This window comes from Myotis brandtii, unplaced genomic scaffold, assembly GCF_000412655.1.
Source record: "Myotis brandtii unplaced genomic scaffold, ASM41265v1 scaffold187, whole genome shotgun sequence".
NCBI classification, from domain to species: Eukaryota; Metazoa; Chordata; class Mammalia; order Chiroptera; family Vespertilionidae; genus Myotis; species Myotis brandtii.
Genome location: NW_005356944.1, coordinates 1,433,812 through 1,452,731, shown reverse-complemented (window position 1 = coordinate 1,452,731; position 18,920 = coordinate 1,433,812). Strand labels below are relative to the sequence as shown.

Here is an 18,920-nt window from a genome sequence, read left to right as displayed (position 1 = left end):
CTGCCCCGCCACGCCTCCTGCCACCCGCACAGCCCGAAGGCGGGGACTGGGTCGCTGGGTCTCAGACGGGTGGGCAGGCGGTGACTAAGTCACCCTCAGTTCACCGATCTGTTCACTCTTTTCTCAGAGAACCTGGCCGTGGAAGGGCCACCAGAATTTCCACGTAGGAAGGGTCTTAGGAGCTGCATTTGCAAAACACGTTACTTAAATTCGGAGAAAAAAGATAAAAGAATGGAGGGGGCGGGCTAATTAATAGCCCCCGTTGCACTAGTGTTTCTTATGCCCCAAGAAGCCGTTTGGGGACATGAGACACAGACAGTAGAGCACAGGGCTGGGGGCCTGGAAGGGGTCTGGGTGCTCTTGGGAAACAGCGGCGGGGCTGGGAGGAGGGCAGGCCTGAATTGTCTTAAAAGATGAATAGGAATTAGCCAAGTAAAGGAGGGTGAGAGGGAACAGCACGCCAAGCAGAGGGACTCGGAGGTGAAAAACAGAGCAGAGTGTGCAGGGAGCTGTAAGGTACCAGCAGGAGAAGGGGGGGAGGCTGGCTGGGGAGGGGCAGGTTCCCATCCCTTGCACCCCCATCCCCCTGAGGTTGAGTTTCATCCTGAGGGTAAGGGGCACCTGAAGCATTTTAAGGGGAAGAATGACAAGATTCACTAGTTGCTTTCCAGTGGTTCTCAACCTTCTGGCCCTTTAAATACAGTTCCTCATGTTGTGACCCAACCATAAAATTATTTTCGTTGCTACTTCATAACTGTAATGTTGCTACTGTTATGAATCGTAATGTAAATAACTGATATGCAGGATGGTCTTAGGCGACCCCTGTGAAAGGGTCGTTCGACCGCCAAAGGGGTCTCGACCCACAGGTTGAGAACCGCTGCAAGTTTAGACAGTTCCCTGATGCCGAGGTGGAGAGTGGCTGGTCTGTTGGAAAGACTCAGGACAGAGATGCTGGTGGGTGAGGAGCGTGGTGGCCTCGGCGTGGTCATGAGATGGTGTGATATTAGAGAGTTAACTGGATGTCCAGGTGCGGGAGAGAAGGGCGGGAGGGGCCCTCCAGATTTCCAGTTTGGGTGACTCGGTGCGTGGTGCTTCTCACTGGGAGAGGCTCCCCAGGAGTGGGGCATGTTCGAGAAGGAAGACACTAAGTTTCATGTTGGACAAGTTGAGTGGGTGGTCCCTGAGGGCCTCTCAGCTGGAGATGCCAGCAAAGGGTGGCCCATGCGGATTGGAAGCCTGGGCCAGACACACCCACCGGGAACAGGGGGCTGTGGGGGCTGTGGGACTTTAGGGTGTGCATGCTCAGCCAAGGGGGGTGGGTCCCCAGAGGGGAGCTTGGCAGAGCCTTGGGGACACTGCCACATGAGTGGCAGGCAGGGGAATAGGAGCGGGAAGTGGGGGAGAAGGGGTGGTGGGATGGCCCAGGAGCACAGCTGAGAAGCTGGGTAGGGGAGGCTTCCAAGGAGAGGAGGAGGAGCTAAAGGCAAGAGAGGTTCTTGTAAACTTACTTACTGGTGACCTAATAAGGTCCCTGGTGGCCTTGGCAGAAGGCTTCTGTGGCATGATGGGAGTCGGAGATGCAGGTAGCACTGAGGAAGAGCAGGAGCTGGGGTCGCTGGGTGGGTTCTAGGGCTCTAGGCTGAAGAGGAGATGCCAGGAAGGTGGGCCACGGGACAGCAGGGGCAGCTGGGAGAGGAGCCATGGGTAGGAGGACCATCTCTTGCTCTAATGCAGTGGTTCTCAACCTTCTGGCCCTTTAAATACAGCTCCTCATGTTGTGACCCAACCATAAAATTATTTTCATTGCTACTTCATAACTGTAATGTTGCTACTGTTATGAATCGTAATGTAAATATCTGATATGCAGGATGGTCTTAGGCAACCCCTGTGAAAGGGTCGTTCGACCCCCAAAGGGGTCGCGACCCACAGGTTGAGAACCGCTGCTCTAATGGGACCAGGAAGGAATGGAGGAGATAATGATTTTCAGGAGGTTAAAAATCACCCTTAATTCTCTCAAGTAAACGTGAGGGCCAGAATTAAGTAGGGGACTAGGGAACAGTCAAGGTTTGGAACTGCCCTAGGGGCTTTCCAGAAGTCAAGGCTGGAGAGGAGGGGAGAGGGTGGCCATAGCCACACAGGAACTGGCCAGAGGGAGGGGCCATGGCCCAGTGCGTTCAGCTTGGTGCTGGCTTCGAGCCCCACTCAGCACTCAGATCCGGAGGCGGAGAGGCAGGCCGTGGCTCTGTCTTTGCCAGACCAGTGGAGAGAGGAGAGGTGGTCATGGGCCCCTGGGAGAGGGTGTAGAGGAGACTGGAACAGCCGAGGCAGCGGGAGGAAGCAGCCTCTGAGACAGATGCCCAAGGTGGGGCAGATTCCAGCCCCTTGTCCCGAGAGTGAGCGGCTGCCTCTGAGGTGGTTACAACCGAGGGATCAAGGTCAGAGGCTGGGCCTGGCTCTCCACACGGATGCTGAAAGCTTCTAGGATGAGGGGGAAGACAGAGGGAGAGGGACTAGGAAGGTGGGTGCTGACAGCCATAGAATAGAGAATGGAGGCTGGCATAGGGCCAGGGGCACCTCCATGGTTTGGAAGGAGCCTGGGGTGTGGGCAACATCAGTCTTGTACCAGAGAGGACTGTGGAGCAGCATGTTCTCAGCGGGGAGCCCGGTTCCTTCCCTTCCTGTGAGAAGGACAGACATGCAGGAAGCATTACTGACACGGGAAGAAAGGAAGCCATGGCAGGTGGGGGAAGGAAAAGAGCAGAAGTGAGAGGAAGCCCAGGGCAGTATGGGAAGAGGGGATGCAGAAAGATGCCTCTTGTTTGGTGAGGATGAGCAAAGGAGAGGAAGGCCCACGATTTTTGGAATCAGACAGGGCCAGGGTCCCTGGCAGCACCTGGCCTGGGCCCCGGGGCACGGTGTCCCACTTGGGAGTGGGGTGAGGGTCCCGTGCTTCTCCTGAGCTCTGCTGGCCTCAGCTCTTACCTCCAGGCCAAGGGCAAGAGTGGGAAAGGGTAGTAGAGGCCTGCGACACTGCCTCCACCCTGGCCCTCTGACCCCCACCCCCACCCCGTGCCCTGCAGATGTGGACGAGTGTGAGTCCGGGGACGTGTGTGACAATGGCATCTGTACCAACACGCCAGGCTCCTTCCAGTGTCAGTGTCTCTCTGGCTATCATCTGTCAAGGGACAGGAGCCGCTGTGAAGGTAAGAGGCGCCTACAGCTGGGGGGCTGGCCTATTCCTCCCTCCCCCAGAACCTCCACTGCCCAGGCCCCAAGTCCAGGAGCTACCTGTAAACAAGCCAACCATTCCCTGGTCTGGCCCCCATCCTCATCCAAGATGGGTCATGGCGTGTGGGCCACACCTGGGCTCTGCGGGAAGCCTTGGCAGCCTCAGCTGTGTGAGGAGCAGACCCTGAGATTCTCCACCTCTTGGATCCCCTACAGACATTGATGAGTGTGACTTCCCTGCGGCCTGCATTGGGGGTGATTGCATCAACACCAATGGCTCCTACCGATGTCTCTGTCCCCAGGGGCACCGGCTGGTAGGCGGCAGGAAGTGTCAAGGTATGGGGGGATTGGGTGTGAGCTCCTGAGGGGAATGGCAGGGAGCAGTCATCTCCTAGGCACACTGTTGATCTGTCTGTCTTTTTGTCTATCCATCCACTCAGTCATCCTTCCACTCTTTTACTTAGAATAACAGCGACAATGACAGTAATTACGCGGTGCCTTCTGTGTGTCAAATCACCTTGACATGTATTCATCCAACAAGAGTTTACTGAGAACCTACTATTTATTGAGCAATGACCCAGGGCTCCCAGCTCGGGGAGGCTGGTGTGTAAACTGATTCTTACCGTTCAGGGTGCTGGGTGCCAAAAGTGGTCTGAACTAGTGATTAATTGCAACGGAAGTGCTGACAAGTTGAATCAGAACCTGAAGCATAACCATGTTCCCTCTCTCTTCTCGGAAGAGAGAGAAGCATGGGATGGTATTCCAGACCCAAAGAACAGTATTTGCAAAGCACAGAGATCTGGAAGGAGCTAGTTGTGTTTTTAGGAGGGAGTGGATCCCTGTACCCTAAACACAGAGTAGAGGTCTTGGTGGTTTAAAGGGTGATGGGATTAAAGATATTGGGAGACCAAAATGAAAAAGTTCTCAAATGCTGGTCTGAGAGTTAGGACTTCATTCTGTTGTCAGTGGGACTGACCATCTGGTCACACTAGTTGCAAATTCACTTTAGGATTCATAAAGTCTGCCTATGTTCACACATCTCCCCACATGCAAACAGACAGGAGAGGACTTCCTGTTGTGTGTACTTTGAAATCAAAGTGGAAATTCAGGTTCTGAACTTGTGTGAGGCCCTTGAGGCACACCCCCAGGGGAAGGGGCTGGTTTCCCCCTGAGCAGCTCTTCCTGTCCCCCTCACTCCCTGAAGACATAGATGAGTGCAGCCAGGACCCGGGCCTGTGCCTTCCCCACGGGGCCTGTGAGAACCTGCAGGGCTCCTATGTCTGCGTCTGTGATGAGGGCTTCACGCCCACCCAGGACCAGCACAGCTGTGAGGGTGAGTGCCTCCCAGCTCCCTCTTCTGACCAGATGACTCCTCTGAGCTGCAGCTGGGGTTCAGAGATGCATCCTGTCCTGGTCCCAGCCTCTGGAATTCGGGGAGCAGGGAGAAATTTCTTTTGCCTGGAAGAATCCAGTGGGGCCAGACCTGGCTTGAGATGGAGGGTGGCCATCACTGGGTGCGCTGGGGAGGCAGGTAGTGTGGGGGAGCAGAGGGATGAGGTTGGTGGGCCGTGTGGACAGGAAAATATGGTATCAGCACCCTGAGCTGCCCTTTCCTCCCCTCAGAGGTGGAGCAGCCCCACCACAAGAAGGAGTGCTACCTGAACTTCGATGACACGGTGTTCTGCGACAGTGTGCTGGCCACCAACGTCACCCAGCAGGAGTGCTGCTGCTCGCTGGGGGCTGGCTGGGGAGACCACTGTGAGATCTATCCCTGCCCGGTCTACAGCTCAGGTCAGGAGCCAGCAGGCCCTTTCCCTTCCTAGAACCTGTTTCTTCATTAGGAAATGGATTGGGGGGGAACGAAGCTGGGAGCTCCGAGGTGAAACGGCAGCCAGCACGCAGGCAGGCACGCACGTGCTGCTCAACCCTGCCTCCTTCCTTCCGCTCTCACTCCGCAGCTGAGTTCCACAGCCTCTGCCCGGATGGGAAGGGCTACACCCAGGACAACAACATTGTCAACTATGGCATCCCGGCCCACCGAGGTAAGCGCCGCCCACACCGCCATCGCCGGCCCCGCCCCCCACCAAGCCCCGCCCCCATCACTCACTGAGCGGCGGGAAAAGCCTCTCCCACGGAGCGTGCTCTGCTCCGGTGGTCAGCCTGGCTCACGGGTCCGGGCTGGCCAGGCCTCAGTGGCCCCGCAGGTAGAGGCTGCTGTGCGCTCACGGCTTGTCACTCCGCAGACATCGACGAGTGCATATTGTTCGGGGCGGAGATCTGCAAGGAGGGCAAGTGCGTGAACACACAGCCCGGCTACGAGTGCTATTGCAAGCAGGGCTTCTACTACGACGGGAACCTGCTGGAGTGCGTGGGTGAGTGCCGACGGCCCGGCGGCCAGGGGAAGGCGGCCAGGAGACACGCATGACCCCGGGCGGGCTGCTACCGCCTGGGTTTTCCTCCCTGCAGACGTGGACGAGTGCTTGGACGAGTCCAACTGCCGGAACGGAGTGTGTGAGAACACACGGGGCGGCTACCGCTGCGCCTGCACGCCCCCGGCCGAGTACAGCCCTGCCCAGCGACAGTGTCTGAGCCCCGAGGAGATGGGTGAGGCCCGGGGTGCTGGCTGGGGAAACAGGAGGAAGGCGGTGGCCTGGGATGAGCTGTGACACCTCCCCCCATCCATACCCTCACTGTCCGTAGACGTGGACGAGTGTCAGGACCCCGCAGCCTGCCACCCTGGCCGCTGTGTCAACCTACCGGGTTCCTACCGCTGCGAGTGTCGCCCGCCCTGGGTGCCCGGGCCCTTTGGCCGAGACTGCCAGCTCCCCGAGAGCCCGGCTGGTGAGGGCGAGGGCGAGGGTCATCGCACGGACTCCAGGGCCCTCTGCTGTGTGAAGCCTTGGGGCGCAGGTGGGTGGTCCTTGCTTTGGGCCTCTCCCTGACAGGTCCCCTTCCGCAGAGCGTGCCCCGGAGCAGCGGGACGTGTGCTGGGCCCAGTGGCCGCGGTTGGGGTGCCCAGTGCCGCCCGTGCCCGCCACGCGGAGCTGGTGAGCCAACCAGGGAAGGGTTGGCCCCGAGGGAATTGGGGGCAGGAGCTGAGTGCACTGACCACGCTGACCACTGACTGCCCCTCCCAGGATCTCAGTGCCCCACATCGCAGAGTGAGAGCAATTCCTTCTGGGACGCGAGCCCCCTACTGCTGGGGAAGCCACCCCGCGGTGAGTGTAGGAAGGGGACGCAGGCGGGAGTCAGGCCATCACTGGGCGGTGTTGACGTCTTGTTCTGCTGGCTGCGCAGAGGAGGACAGCTCCGAGGAGGATTCTTTTTTGGGTGAGCTGGGCGGAGGGGCGGGGCCAGAGGCTGGCGGCGGGGCGGAGTGGGGCCATGTGTCATCCTGCCTGGACCAGAAGCTCAGGGGCTGTGCAGTTCCGGTCCCCTCGCAAAGCCCACACCTGTCACCCACCTCCAGACATCGACGAGTGCCGAGAGTTGAACCAGCGCGGTCTGCTGTGCAAGAGCGAGCGCTGCGTAAACACGAGCGGTTCCTTCCGCTGTGTCTGCAAACCTGGCTACGCGCGCATCCGCCCGCACGGGGCCTGCGTGTCCCAGCGTCCCCAGCGTCGCCGCTGACACCACGTTCAACCGGGATCTCAGCGATCACCAAGCGGTTTCTGCCCGACACGGGGGCGAGCTCAGCCTCTACCTTCTGCCCAGATTCGGGGTCGGACCCAGGGGCCCGCCAGGCCTGTAGACCCCTTTCAGGGCCCCGTGTCCCGAGGGCGCCCATCTGGCTCCACCTGGTTTACAGGTGGATGCTGGGTCTCCCGGGCGCTGTCGGCCTTCCTCCCAGAGGGTGTTTCCTAGAAACTGATAAATCAGATCCTGTCTCTTTATTCTTGGCTTTTGAAGCAAACTCTATGTTCACCTCCGTGGTAGGCATGGACTCCGCAGGGCAGTGCCAGACCCCAGCCTCCTCGGAGGGGCAGATGGAGCCCAGCACAGGGGTGTGAAATAGAATTTATTGTGGCTCTGATTATGTACATGTGAGATGTGCCTGGCCGGGCTGGCCGGGCTGGCATGGTTTGTACAATAAATACATCCATGGGGCTGTTCCCCGTGGCCGGGAAGCACCCACACCAGCAGTTCAGTCCAGCTTCCGGGTCCCCAGCTTCATGGGGCCCTTGGCGGCCTTCTTCTCAGCACGTTTGGCTTCCATCTCCCGCCGACGTTCTTCCCGCTTCTTCCGGGCCAGCTCAGCCTTCGCCTGCCCTGCAACAGGAAGGGGAGGCAGGCTGAGGGCCTCGGGACAAGTGGGTCTGATTCCCAGCCCAGGCCTGCTGGAGGGGGAGGCGAGGACTGCCCTGGTGTGCCAGCCCTCCTCGGGGAAGCACTTACGGCTCTCCGTCTCCAGGCCATCATCACCCCAGTTGTCATCACCCCACGAATCAGGTCTTGGCTGAAAAAGGAAGCATGGCCTGAATTGGAGACCAGCTCCCTGTGGAGGTCCCTCCCAGGTCTGCACCCTCCCACTGGACTGGAGTTGAGTACCTGGGTGCCAACCTCCCGACGCGCCAACAGGTCAGCAAAGGGGTCGCCTTTGTCACTGGGCTCTGGTCCACCCCAGTTATACTCGCTGGTCAGCTGAGTGCCCTCAGGGGGTGGCTCCTGGGGACCTGGCTCCTGCCAACCCTGCTCCCACGAGCCCTCAGCTTCCCAGCTGCTCCAGTCCGACTCGGGAGATTTGTGGTCAGGGTTGCTGGTCTGCAGAAGAGAAGGGGGAGGTAGCACCAGACAGGGAGGGGCCAGGCGCAGCTTTCCATGCAGACACACACCTGCCCCATCCAGCTCACCTGCCCAGCGCGGCTGGCTTGGCCCCCAGTACTCCAGTTGTCCTGCTGAGCTAATACAGACTCGGCCTCCTGCTACAGTGTGGAAAGGAGAGAAAGACCATAGGACCACCCCCCACCTCCAACCCCAAAGGGCAGGAAGCCCTCCAGCCCCTTCCTAGCCATGGGTTCCACCGTTTTTCCTTTTGCCTTCACCTCATTTGCTCCTCAAGCCCTGCTTCACATCTATAAGGTGCACACATTGAACCTGGCCTCCGTCACTCTTCTAGGCTGGGAATGAGATCCAGAGTTCCACCCCTTCCCCAAAACTGCAGTCAGGCAGATGGGGAAATTGGGCCCAAAGCCCCACTCCATCCTCAGCCTGTCCTGAACCCCCCTCCCCCAGAGAGGACTGGTCTGGATCTAGGCCTGGGAGTGGCCTCTCCTTGCTGAGCACTGGGGCTAGCTGGGCTCTGAAGCAGGTGGAGGGACAGGGACAGGCGAGAGGGAGGCTCAGTGGGCTGCTCCAACCCGTTCCCTCCGGCCTCTCACTGCCCACCCTGCTCCCTGGAGGTGAGGGGAGCTCATCTGCCAGCTCTGGCCACAGTGGCCGCTCCATGATGTCTACTCACTAGGGATGCAGGTGAGGACAGGCCTGAGACAAGCCAAGCCCACAGGAGCCCCTTGAATGGCAGCCTGTGGCCTTTAAGCTGGGGTCCCCCTGGGAGGCCCCCTCAGCCTCACTCACCTCCAAGCTGCCCCAGTCTTCGTCATCCCATCTGTCGGCAGTGCCGCTGTCCTCTGCTGTGTCCTTGCCCTCCTCTTGTGCCTCCCAGTGTCCTGAGGTAACGGGTGTGGGAGGGGCAGGGGTGGGAGCCGGGGCAGGAAGTCCTGGGAAGCAGAGACTCACTGAGTTCCCACACACTGGGGCCCAGAAAAGTCTCAGAACAGGGCAGAGGTTTCTGGGGGTGGGGGCAGAGTGTAGGGAGGGGAAGCTCTTAAGGGGACTAGATCCAACCCTGTCCCCTATGTCACCACCCCAGGGGGAGTCAGACAAGAATAGCTCCTGGGTGCCAGCACCTCCAAACCCTCTGCCACTGATGCAGCCGGTCTGAGACACTCACCCTCAGGCGTGGGTCTCTGGGAGACATTGGGCTCCCCTGCGGCAACCGTGGGGTGTGCACGGATCAGCTTGGAGGTGAGCGAGGAGACCCCTGTCACAGCCCATCCTGCCCAGCTGGCTGCGGCTCCTCCCATCCCAGGGCTGGAGGCGGCATGGACATCCTTCTCTGGGCAGTGATAGGAGAGAGACAGGTGTAGGCGCCTCAGGGGTCCATGGGGAGTGTGATAGGGCAACAGAGGGATCTAGAGTGGGCACCCCTTCTCCAGCCTGCCTTCCCTCATCTGCAAGATGGGGGTGGGGAGAGTAGTATCAAGTCTGCTCTCTAGGGTTCTTCCAGCTTTCAGATACTCCGAGGTGGAAGGTAGCAGTCAAGGATGTAGCAGGAGGGAACATGAGTGTGGGCCACTCACCCACTTCGGCCAGCTGGGTGGGGTCCTCTGACACAGACTCCAGTTTGGAAAGGAAACTTCGAATGGCCTTGAAGGCCTGTGGGGTAGCAAGGGGCAGAGCTGGGGCCTCCAGGGCTCCTGTGAGCCCAAGAGGCCAGCTAGGGCCCACATATCCCCCCGAGTCCCAGCTCCAGGGCCAGGCCCCATTTATGCCTCACCTGGTCCCGCACAGATTTCTCGGGATCCACAGTGAGGCCACAGAGCACGGGCAGGATTTTGTGGGCGCAGTCATTCATCGAGTAGAGGTTGTGGGTGGCAGCAAAGCCCAGAACACCGGCAACCCGAGACGGTGCAAACGGGTCCTTAGTGGCCCGGCTGAAGGCGGAGGTGAGGACCCTGTGTCTGGTCTGGGGTGGAGCAGGAGAGAGGGCCCCCGAGTGTAGGGTCAGTCCTGGGGCCCAGAACTGCCAGGCCTCACTTCCCAGAGCAGAGGCCATCCGTCCACAGGGCTCCCAGAGGCTAAAAAATGGGTTAGTCACTAACAAGTGGGGGAGAATTGACTTGAAACTCTGGATCTTGGCTTCTCCTCCCAGATCACTGGACTAACAAGGTGACGGGGGCCGGAGCAGCAGCTGCCCTGGGGTGGGGGTGGTGCCTCCTTCCCACCTGCCCCACTGACCCAATTCATTCATTCCTGTCAACTATCTGGGCACTGCAGTGTCTGCATTTACAAAACCTGGCTGAGAGGGTGCACACAGGCTGTGGGGCCCAGCAGGCCTGGGTTCGGTTCCCAGATCCACCACCTACTGGCTGTGTGACCCGGCACAATGCACTCCACCCTCAGACATCAGGGCTGGGAGGACCTAGGACCGAGGTCTCTGGGAGGAAGATGGTTCACAAACAAGGAGGCCTGGCCCCGGAGGAGGCTGCGGTCCTGTGACAGTGAGCACTGACCGCTGTGCAGGGCACTCACACTGGCGCTGAGGTAGGAGCCGATTTTTCCCAGGCAGACGGTGGTGTTGCAGCGGATGGGGCCCTGCTCGTCCTTGGCCTGCAGCCGAGCGAAGTGCTTCATCAGCTCCACATTGAGGTTAGCCTCGTTCAGCTTCGGGGCCAGGAGCAGCATGGACTGCAGGGCAGGGACAGTGGACATTGTGGGCCACATGAAGAAGGGCCTCCTGGGAGGGTGCAGAGGCCACCGGTGGCCCCGGGCACTGACCTGCCGAAGCCCTCCCAAACCTACCTCCCAACCTGGTCCTGTACCCACAGTGCTGAGGACAGGGACCTCACTTCCCTTTCCCCGTTATAGCAAAACCTCCTAAGTTTGCACTCCTGTCTCCCACCTCTCATCTGCTCTCTCTGGCATGCGTGCAACCCTCCTGGGACTTGCACCCCACACTCTCTACCAGTCGGCTCAGGTGGAGGGCACCAGTGACTCCCATGTCGCTAAATCCAATGGCCAATCTCCATCCTCACTGAACTCGACCCTCAGCAGCTCTGACACCCCTGAGCTCTCCCTCCTCTTTGAAACTTCGGTCTCTGGTCTTCCAGAACACCACCCTGTCCTGGTTCCCCTCTGACCCCGCCAGCTGCTCCTCCTTGGCCTCCTTTTGCTGAGCTCTGACTGTTCAGACCCCCAGAGCCACCCATCAGGCCACGTCTTTTTCACGCCTCACCCGAGGTGATCTCACCCTCCCAGGGCTCTGAATGCTCGTTAGCCGACAATGCCCAGATGCGCGCCCCTAGCCCAGACTCGTTCCCTAAACTGCACACATGCACAGCCAGAGGACATCGCCACTGGCTGTCTAACAGACATGAACAAGACTCAGCCCAACTCCTCCCGCACACCTGTCCCTCCCGGTCTTCTCTGTAAATGGCAACTCAACCTTCCAGCTGCTTAGGGCAGAAGCCTCGGAGCCTCCCTGACTCCATATCCACCCATCAGCGAATACCATAGATTCCACCTTCAATATGTGGCCCCTTCCCTCTCCTCCTGCTGCTACCACTCACATCTCAGCCTCTGTCTTCTCTCCCTGGGCCACTGCAACAGGCCCTAACAGTACCTCAGCTTCTACCTTGCTCTGAGGGTCAATTCTCCACACAACACAGCGGTTCTCTTGACCAGGTCAGTGCTCGGCTCGTTCCATCGAATGCATCAGCTCCCTGCCACACCCTATGAGGCCCTGGCCCCCAACCCCACCAATCTCTCAGGGCCCACTCCCACGCCCAGATCCCTTCAGCCACACTAAACCTCTTGCTGCTACTTCTATACTCCAGGCACTTGCCAACCTCAGGACCTCTGCACATGCTATTCCTTCTGCAGAAGGCACATTTCCTTCAGATCTCCATGTACCTCGATCCTTCACCTTTCCTTGAATGACACCTCCTTAGCAAGGTCTACCCTGACTACTGTTTGTAAAACCCTTCTCTTCACATTCTATTACTTCCTAATGTCTGCCAAGCCCACACCCCATCCCCTCAAAAGAAGCTCCAGGAGAGCAGGGAGTCGGTCTGCCTGTGCTACCGTATCCCAGTGAGGTGCGCAGCCAGTGTCTACTGAACAGAGGACTATAGGCCATGCCCGCCTCTCCCCTGACAGCTGCTCAGCTGCACCCATGGCCTGGATCCACATGCAGGATGGTGCCTGCCCGTCCCATGACCTTCTCAGACTCACAGGCCAAAATCAAGACCTCTGTGTCCTGGGGTAAGCCCCCTCCAACCCTTGGAAAACCAGGGTGGCCACCCTGGGCCTGGCCGCACCCACCTTGACGGTCTGCTCCCGGATGGCAGGGTTGGTGTCCAGGAAGCCATGCACGACGTGGGGAAAGATCTGGGTATTGACTGTTGGCTCATCGAGGTATTGGATGAACTGCTCCATCTGGCCAAGTGGGAAGTGGGAAAACTCCGTCAGTCCCTCCATCCCCCACCCCAGCCATGGGACCACTCTTGGCTTGGTTTCTCCACCTGGCAGGCACTGGCCAGCCAAGTGAGTCTCCTGAACCTCCATGTGGAATCTGGCCTCAAGCTAATGAGTGAGAAGAGGCCAGGAGGATGCTGGGAAGAGCTAGGGACTGGGAGTGGGAGCGCTTGGACTCTGGTCCTCAGCAAGCCAACTGTGTCACGCCCCCTCTCAGACTTCCCACTACCTCTTTCGTAAAAGGGGGTATAATCCCCAACCAGACAAGGGTTGTGAGGTGGGCTAGTACATTTCCTTTTACTGTTTTTATTGATTTTTAGAGAGAGAGGAAGGAAGAGATAGAAACATTGATGAGAGAGAAACATCATCAATTGGCTGCCTCCAGCACGCCCCCTACTGGGGATCGAGCCTGCAACCCAAGCATGTGCCCTGACTGGGAATCAAACCAGCAACCTCTTGGTTCATGGGTGGACACAGCCTCTGAGCCACACTGGCTGGATGAGGGCTGGTACATTTGTCAGCTGGAGAGGGAATACCTGAGAGCCACCGGTTTTTCCTAGTTCACAGGGGCCCCCACCCTCGATCTCATCAATCTTGTCTGATGCTCCCAGCTGCCCTGGGGTTGGCAGGAGACATTATCCCTACTCTAGAGGGCTAAAGTGCTACCGTATCCCAGTGAGGGGCTCAGCCAGTGTCTACTGAACAGAGGCTGGAGATGGGAGCGTTTGAGCCCTGCAGCCAGGGCCGGCTGGGCATTCCCAAAGCTGCCAATGAGCCCTGTGATGATCTCGACTCCAGACAGCACAGCCTCACTGGTCCCTTACCTGCATGTATGCTTGGGAAGGGGTTTCTAGAGTGCCAGGGCAGGGGCTCCGGTCACCTGCCTACGGCTGGTGGTGAGGCAGGGGCCTCCCCAGCAACCGAGGTGGAGTCTGGGTGGAGTGGAAGGGGGCTGGCCGGGGCTACCTGCTGTAGGAGGCGGATGCGCATGGCCCGATCAGTGGATGAGAACATCTTGACCACGACAGGGATGATCTTCTGCTGATACTCCTCAGCACTGAGGAACTTGCCCACCTGAGGGAAGAAGCAGAAAGGGGCTCAGCTACAGCCACAGAATGGGAGATGTCATCTCCAGGGTGGGAATGGAGTGATGGGGCAGGGGGGGCAGTCACTTCCTCAGCAGCCACTCTGCCCATATTCCATTTCAGTCAGCCCTACCCTTGACCTTTCTGGGTCAGCCTCTCTTAGGAGGCTGATGGAAGTGCTGTGCCCCTCCCTAAACTCAGGTACCTACAAGCCAAATGCACACACATCTCTGCCTACAATTTCTGGGGGTTCCCAGTGATACAGGACTTACTTGCTGTCTTCCCTACGCCCTGCACGCCAAGTCCCTTCAGGAGAAAGCGTTCTCGTGCCCCGTTAAGGGCAGACTGGGGTCTGAGGAAGGGGATAAAGACCTAGCCCACAGAAGGAGATCCCGTGGTCACGAGGGAGGATGGAAAGTGAGGTGGTGAGCAGGTGATCCCCTGGGCCCTGGGAACCAGGATGGGATCACAGGTCAAACAGGAGAACTGTCTTGGTGACATGGAGGAAGGACTGAGGGCTCTGAAGCCAGAGGTCTTTGGAGAAAGAATTTTGGAGGCACAAGGTTTCCCCTCCCCAAAGACCAAAAGTCCCCTCAGCCTCTCTGAAACTGGCCGGCAGGAAGCAACTCCTCATATGGGCTTGGGTCTGCCCTAACCAACTCCTCATATGGGCTTGGGTCTGCCCTAACCAATTCCTCATATGGGCTTGGAGCCTGCCCGTCTCTAGAATGGCTCCGCAGGGCTGGCCCCCAAAATCGGGCCTTCTCTTTTGTGGTTCCGATCCACCAGCCAGTCTCTGGCCCCACAGTTCCTGAGGCTTTTAGCCTTGCCGTCTCCCCTCACTGAGGCCCCTGGCCCCGCTCACCTTGAAGAGGGGGGTGAGGACCACAGCCCCCGCATTCCCAAACTCGAAGGCAGTCAGCAGCTGGGGCAGCACCTTGTGCCGGCAGAAATCCTCGGGGAACGAGTCTAGGCTCTTGCTCAGCTCTTGGAAGAACTTTTGCTTCTCAGCCGGCTCTTTGATCTGCAGGAGTGCGGACAGGACAGGATGCAGGAGGAAGAAAGCAGCCTGGTCATGGCCCTCCCCAGCCACAGGCAAGGACAGGGGGTCACCCCAGCCTGAAGAACTTAAGCTTGTGAGTCCAACTGCCTGGGTTCAAATCCCAGGTCTCCCATTTATCAGCCATGTGACCTTGGGCAAGGTTCCTGCATCTGTAAAATGGGAAAATAACTATACCACCTCCCAGGGTTGTTCTGAGGATTCCCCCAGAAAACGACACAATTGCCAGCACAGTGCCTGGCACATGATAGAATCAGTGTCATTCTCATCTCTGCCACCTGACCTGTTGCTAGAAAAGCAGCCACTGTGGGGATCCGGCCCTTTATCAGCATTGCCTCTACTCACAACAACCCAAAATGTACCACTAACCCCATCACACAGATGAGGAAACTGAGGCTCAGAGAGGGGGAGAGGCTTACCCCATTCCCTGACCCTGGCTGGGTTGGGCACAGCTGCAAGCCCACGCTGGGTGGAGTTCCCGTGGGAAGACAGGGCTTACTTTACCCCCAGACCTGGTCCTTCCACTCACTGAGCCCAAGGAGCCAGGCTGTCAAATCAGTTTCCTTTAGTCCTAACCTCTCAGAGGCCATAATATCCACAACTTGTATTTCTGGAGGACAGACTCCATGCCAGGCAGGGTTATGTACTAAAACCTTTACACAGATTACATAATCCTCCTCCCAACTTTATAAAGGTACCAACATCATCCACATTTAATCCAACAAGGAAGCACCCTGTCCAGTGTGGCTCAGTGGGCTGAGTGTTGTCCCATGCACCAAAAGGTCAAGGTTCAATTCCTGATCAGGGCACATATCCAGGTTACAGGTTCGATTCCTAGTCGAGGTGCATGTGGGAGGCAACTGATCAATGTCTCTCTCAAATCAATAAAGATATTTTTAAGTCAAAATTTTATCCTTTCCTTGAATGACACCTTCGGTGGATAGAGCGTCAGCCTGCAGACTGAAAGGTCCCAGGTTCGATTCCGGTCAAGGGCATGTACCTTGGTTGTGGGCACATCCCCAGTGGGAGGTGTGCAGGAGGCAGCTGGTCGATGTTTCTCTCTCATTAATGTTTCTAACTCTCTATCCCTCTCCCTTCCTCTCTGTAAAAAATCAATAAAAATATATTTTAAAAAATTATTCATTTTATTTTTGTTAATCTTCACCTGAGGAAATTTTTTTCATTGATTTTTAGAGAGAGTGAAAGGGAAGGCGAGAGGGGGAGAGAAACATCGATGTGAGAGAGACACATCGATTGGTTACCTCCTGCATGTGCCCCGACCAGGCTGGGGATCAAACCTGCAAATCTTTGGTACATGGGTCAATGTTCTACCACTGAGCCACACCGGCCAAGGCATTAAAAAATCCAAAAGAAACACAAACTTTTTTTTTAATCGAACAAGGAAGCTGAAGAACAGAGAGGGAAAGGAGCTTGTCCAAATTCACACGCTAAGAATCGGTCAGGAGAGGGTTTGACTCAACAGTCTGGGACCTCGGTTGTGCTGCACCCAGGTGCTGTCATTCCATTCACAAACGAGGAGGCTAAGGCTCAAGGTCAGCTCCTGAGACTCTAACCCAGTCCTACATGATTCCAAGGTTCCTGTGCTCCCTGCTGCCCCCTCACCCCCACAGCCACTGCCTCGCCCAGGAGCGGTGGTCTCTGGCTGGGGACGAAGAGGACCTGATTGGCTCTCGAGGGGCTCTACCAGCATGGGAGGCAGGCTTGGCGCTCTGACAGCAGGGTTCTGGGGGAGCCAAGGCCAGAGAAAGGCCAAACCACATGCAAGGTTGCACATCCAGAGTCACAGCTGGGCTCTCTCCACCGCTCCGCCACCTGGCCACTGGCCACCCACTCCCACTGGCCAGAAACAGCCCTTCTGCTATGGAGAGCATTTCAAGGAGAAGGGCAGCCAGCAGACCCAGCCATGTGAGAAGAACTTCACGGAACAGAGTTCCTGCTGCCCCCACGCTGCCCAGGAGGCAGTAGGACTCGGTGTTTCCAGCTCAGGTTCTCCATCCTCCATCCAGGTCTATGGAAGCGCTTGCCACGCCTCCCCACTCCAGATTCTCAGGCACCTGTGTGCCCCCCACAGCCGGTCGGAGCAGCTGTCCAGAGTAGAGCCTCTCTCCTGCACTCCTTACAACTCTATGGGCCAGCAGACAGTATTGTCACCCCCATCAGATAAAGAAACAGGTTCAAAGAGGGTAAGCCGAAGGCTCCCTGCTCACCATCTTTCCATTTGCTGTTCCCTCTGCTTGGAACGCTCTTCCCCAGTTAGCATCCCAGCCTACGTTCACACACTTCAGGTCTCCACTCAAATATCCCGAGAGAGCCCTTCCCTGAGCACCTGCCCTGCTATTTTCCTCCCTGGCGCTCACTCCCTCCCAGGGAACACAGGCCTCCTCATGTATGTGTTTCCTGTCCCTCTTCTCCAACGAGAGTTCCCAAGGAGGGACCTGATTCCTGTTGGATCCTTGAGAGCAGGGATCTCAGTCTGACTCCTTCCTCCACCCTCCTGCGCACACGGCAGCCCAGCACGGGCATGGCACACATCAGGGATAGAGCCAGCACGTATGAGTGGAGTTAATGGCCAGGAGCAGTCACTACACACCTACTACGTGCCAGGCACCATATTATGCACTTTAAACTCACTGAATCCTCACCACAACCTTCTAGAAGGTACTGTTATTAGGACTGAGCTTTAGCCAAGGGAGATCACACATAAATGAGAGCAGGAGCCAGGGTCTGAACTCAGAGAGCCTCACTCCACAGTCCATTGTGGTCTCCGAAGATCTAATTATGAGGGAGCCTGCAAAGTGGGGAGGGGATGGGGTGAGGAATGCAGGCCCAAAGCCCAGGGTGGGATGGCTCACCTGAATCTCTTCCAGGAACAGGTTGGTCTCCACAAAGCGGTTGTTCATAAACCCACCGGGTGCCCGGCAGTTCTGCAGGAAGCGGGCTGGGTTGGGACGCATCTTGGGGTTGGCTCCAACCAGCTCGCAATAATGGGGCACCAGCGATTTGGGGATCTGTGGGAGAAGGGTCAGCGTCAGGGCAGGGCTGGCTGGCTGGCTGGCAGGGAGGGAGGGGTTGGGGAGGACCAGACACTCACCTTCCCGGGGTTGCGCAGGGCAGTGGCCCGAGGTAGGGGCCCATTGAAGACTTCCCAGATGAGGCAGCCCAAGCGCCACATGTCGGCTGACCTGAGACAGTGACCAGAGCTGCTGAAGGCCCTGCCACCTGCCAGCATGGGCCTCCAACCTGCCTTGGGCACCGGGCACACACTGCATGGCAGACCCTGGCTGTGTCCTTCAGCTGATCCTCCCCCATCAGCCCCAATAAGCAGGTTGCATTAGCCCATTTGACAGATGTTAAAAAACGAGGCTCAGAGAAACAAGGGCATCTGTCTCAGGTCACACAACTTGCGAATTCAGAGCTGCCTAACCCCAAAGCCTGCGTCTATCCTGCCACACCCCCCTGAGGACAGCACGGGCCAGGGGAGTGCATGCCAGCCAGTCTAGGGGCCCTGAGGCTGCAGGGACTTCCGGAACAGAGCAGCTTGGGGCACCCACCACGTCTCTCGGACGGCTCTGCCACTGCTATCAGCCAACTCTGGAGGGTCATACTGCTCAAGCTCGGGGATCCCCTTGCAGGGGGGCGCCCCGCCATTGCCCTGGGCCGAGTACATGTAGTCCAGGCCCCCGAGCTTCCACTCGCCGGCGCGGTCCACAAACACAGCGGCCATGCAGACGTTGTTGTGGACGAGGCTGCAGTCGTTGACGAGGAAGCTGAGGGCTTTCTGGGGGCAGAAGCAGCCATTACAGCCCAGAACCCGCAGCCCCCACCCCCGCTCCCACGGCCATGCCCCCGCCTCACCACAATCTGGTGCAGCCCCCAGGACAGCTCCAGCTCCTTGGGGCCACCAGCCTCCGCTCGCGTCTTGAGGTGCACGCCCAGCGGAGTCACCGCCTCTGTCACTACGTGGACGCATTTGTCTGTCTGAGGGGGGACACGGGGGAGGGGGACGGAAAAGGGGGATCACATCCGGCGCTGAGGCAGGAGGGTGGGCACTGGGAGAAAGCGGGGGGCAGAGATGGGGCGGCAAGTACCTCCAGCCCGTCGATGAAGGCCAGAATGTTGGGGTGCCGGAGCGTTTTGAGGCGCTTGAAGGCAGCTTTGGCCACCTGGGTCTGCTCTTCGGCGCCAGGCTTCACATCGTACACGAAGATGGACACCGGGCTGCCAGTGGCCTGGGGAGGGCACAGGGGCCTCAGGGTGTGGGCCGGGCCGGG

The 18,920-nt window shown here is 58.3% G+C and overlaps 2 protein-coding genes across 2 annotated transcripts in view; one reads left to right on the top strand and one right to left on the bottom strand.

Annotated features, from left to right (window-relative positions):
- LTBP3 (latent transforming growth factor beta binding protein 3) overlaps positions 1-6,943 on the top strand; it is a 13,153-nt gene extending 6,210 nt beyond the window's left edge. Inside the window, 13 exon segments of the mRNA XM_014538210.1 lie at positions 2,976-3,203; positions 3,445-3,564; positions 4,433-4,561; positions 4,852-5,019; positions 5,187-5,270; positions 5,472-5,600; positions 5,695-5,832; positions 5,929-6,069; positions 6,188-6,230; positions 6,232-6,275; positions 6,366-6,446; positions 6,526-6,558; positions 6,698-6,943. Of these exon segments, the coding sequence (XP_014393696.1) occupies positions 2,976-3,203; positions 3,445-3,564; positions 4,433-4,561; positions 4,852-5,019; positions 5,187-5,270; positions 5,472-5,600; positions 5,695-5,832; positions 5,929-6,069; positions 6,188-6,230; positions 6,232-6,275; positions 6,366-6,446; positions 6,526-6,558; positions 6,698-6,858 (1,499 nt within the window). The 3' untranslated portion in view covers positions 6,859-6,943.
- Positions 6,944-7,372: 429 nt separating this feature from the next.
- Positions 7,373-18,914, bottom strand: SCYL1 (SCY1-like, kinase-like 1; the record flags this gene model as incomplete). The annotated part of the gene is made up of 17 exons (XM_005864456.2): positions 7,373-7,497; positions 7,624-7,684; positions 7,777-7,989; positions 8,079-8,150; positions 8,803-8,945; positions 9,179-9,343; positions 9,588-9,663; positions 9,785-9,973; positions 10,540-10,695; positions 12,331-12,444; positions 13,450-13,557; positions 14,434-14,592; positions 17,502-17,657; positions 17,741-17,831; positions 18,201-18,427; positions 18,505-18,627; positions 18,738-18,914. Coding segments are annotated over 17 exons (2,355 nt in total), but the record flags the coding sequence as incomplete, so codon positions are not given.
- Between the last annotated feature and the right edge of the window lie 6 nt (positions 18,915-18,920).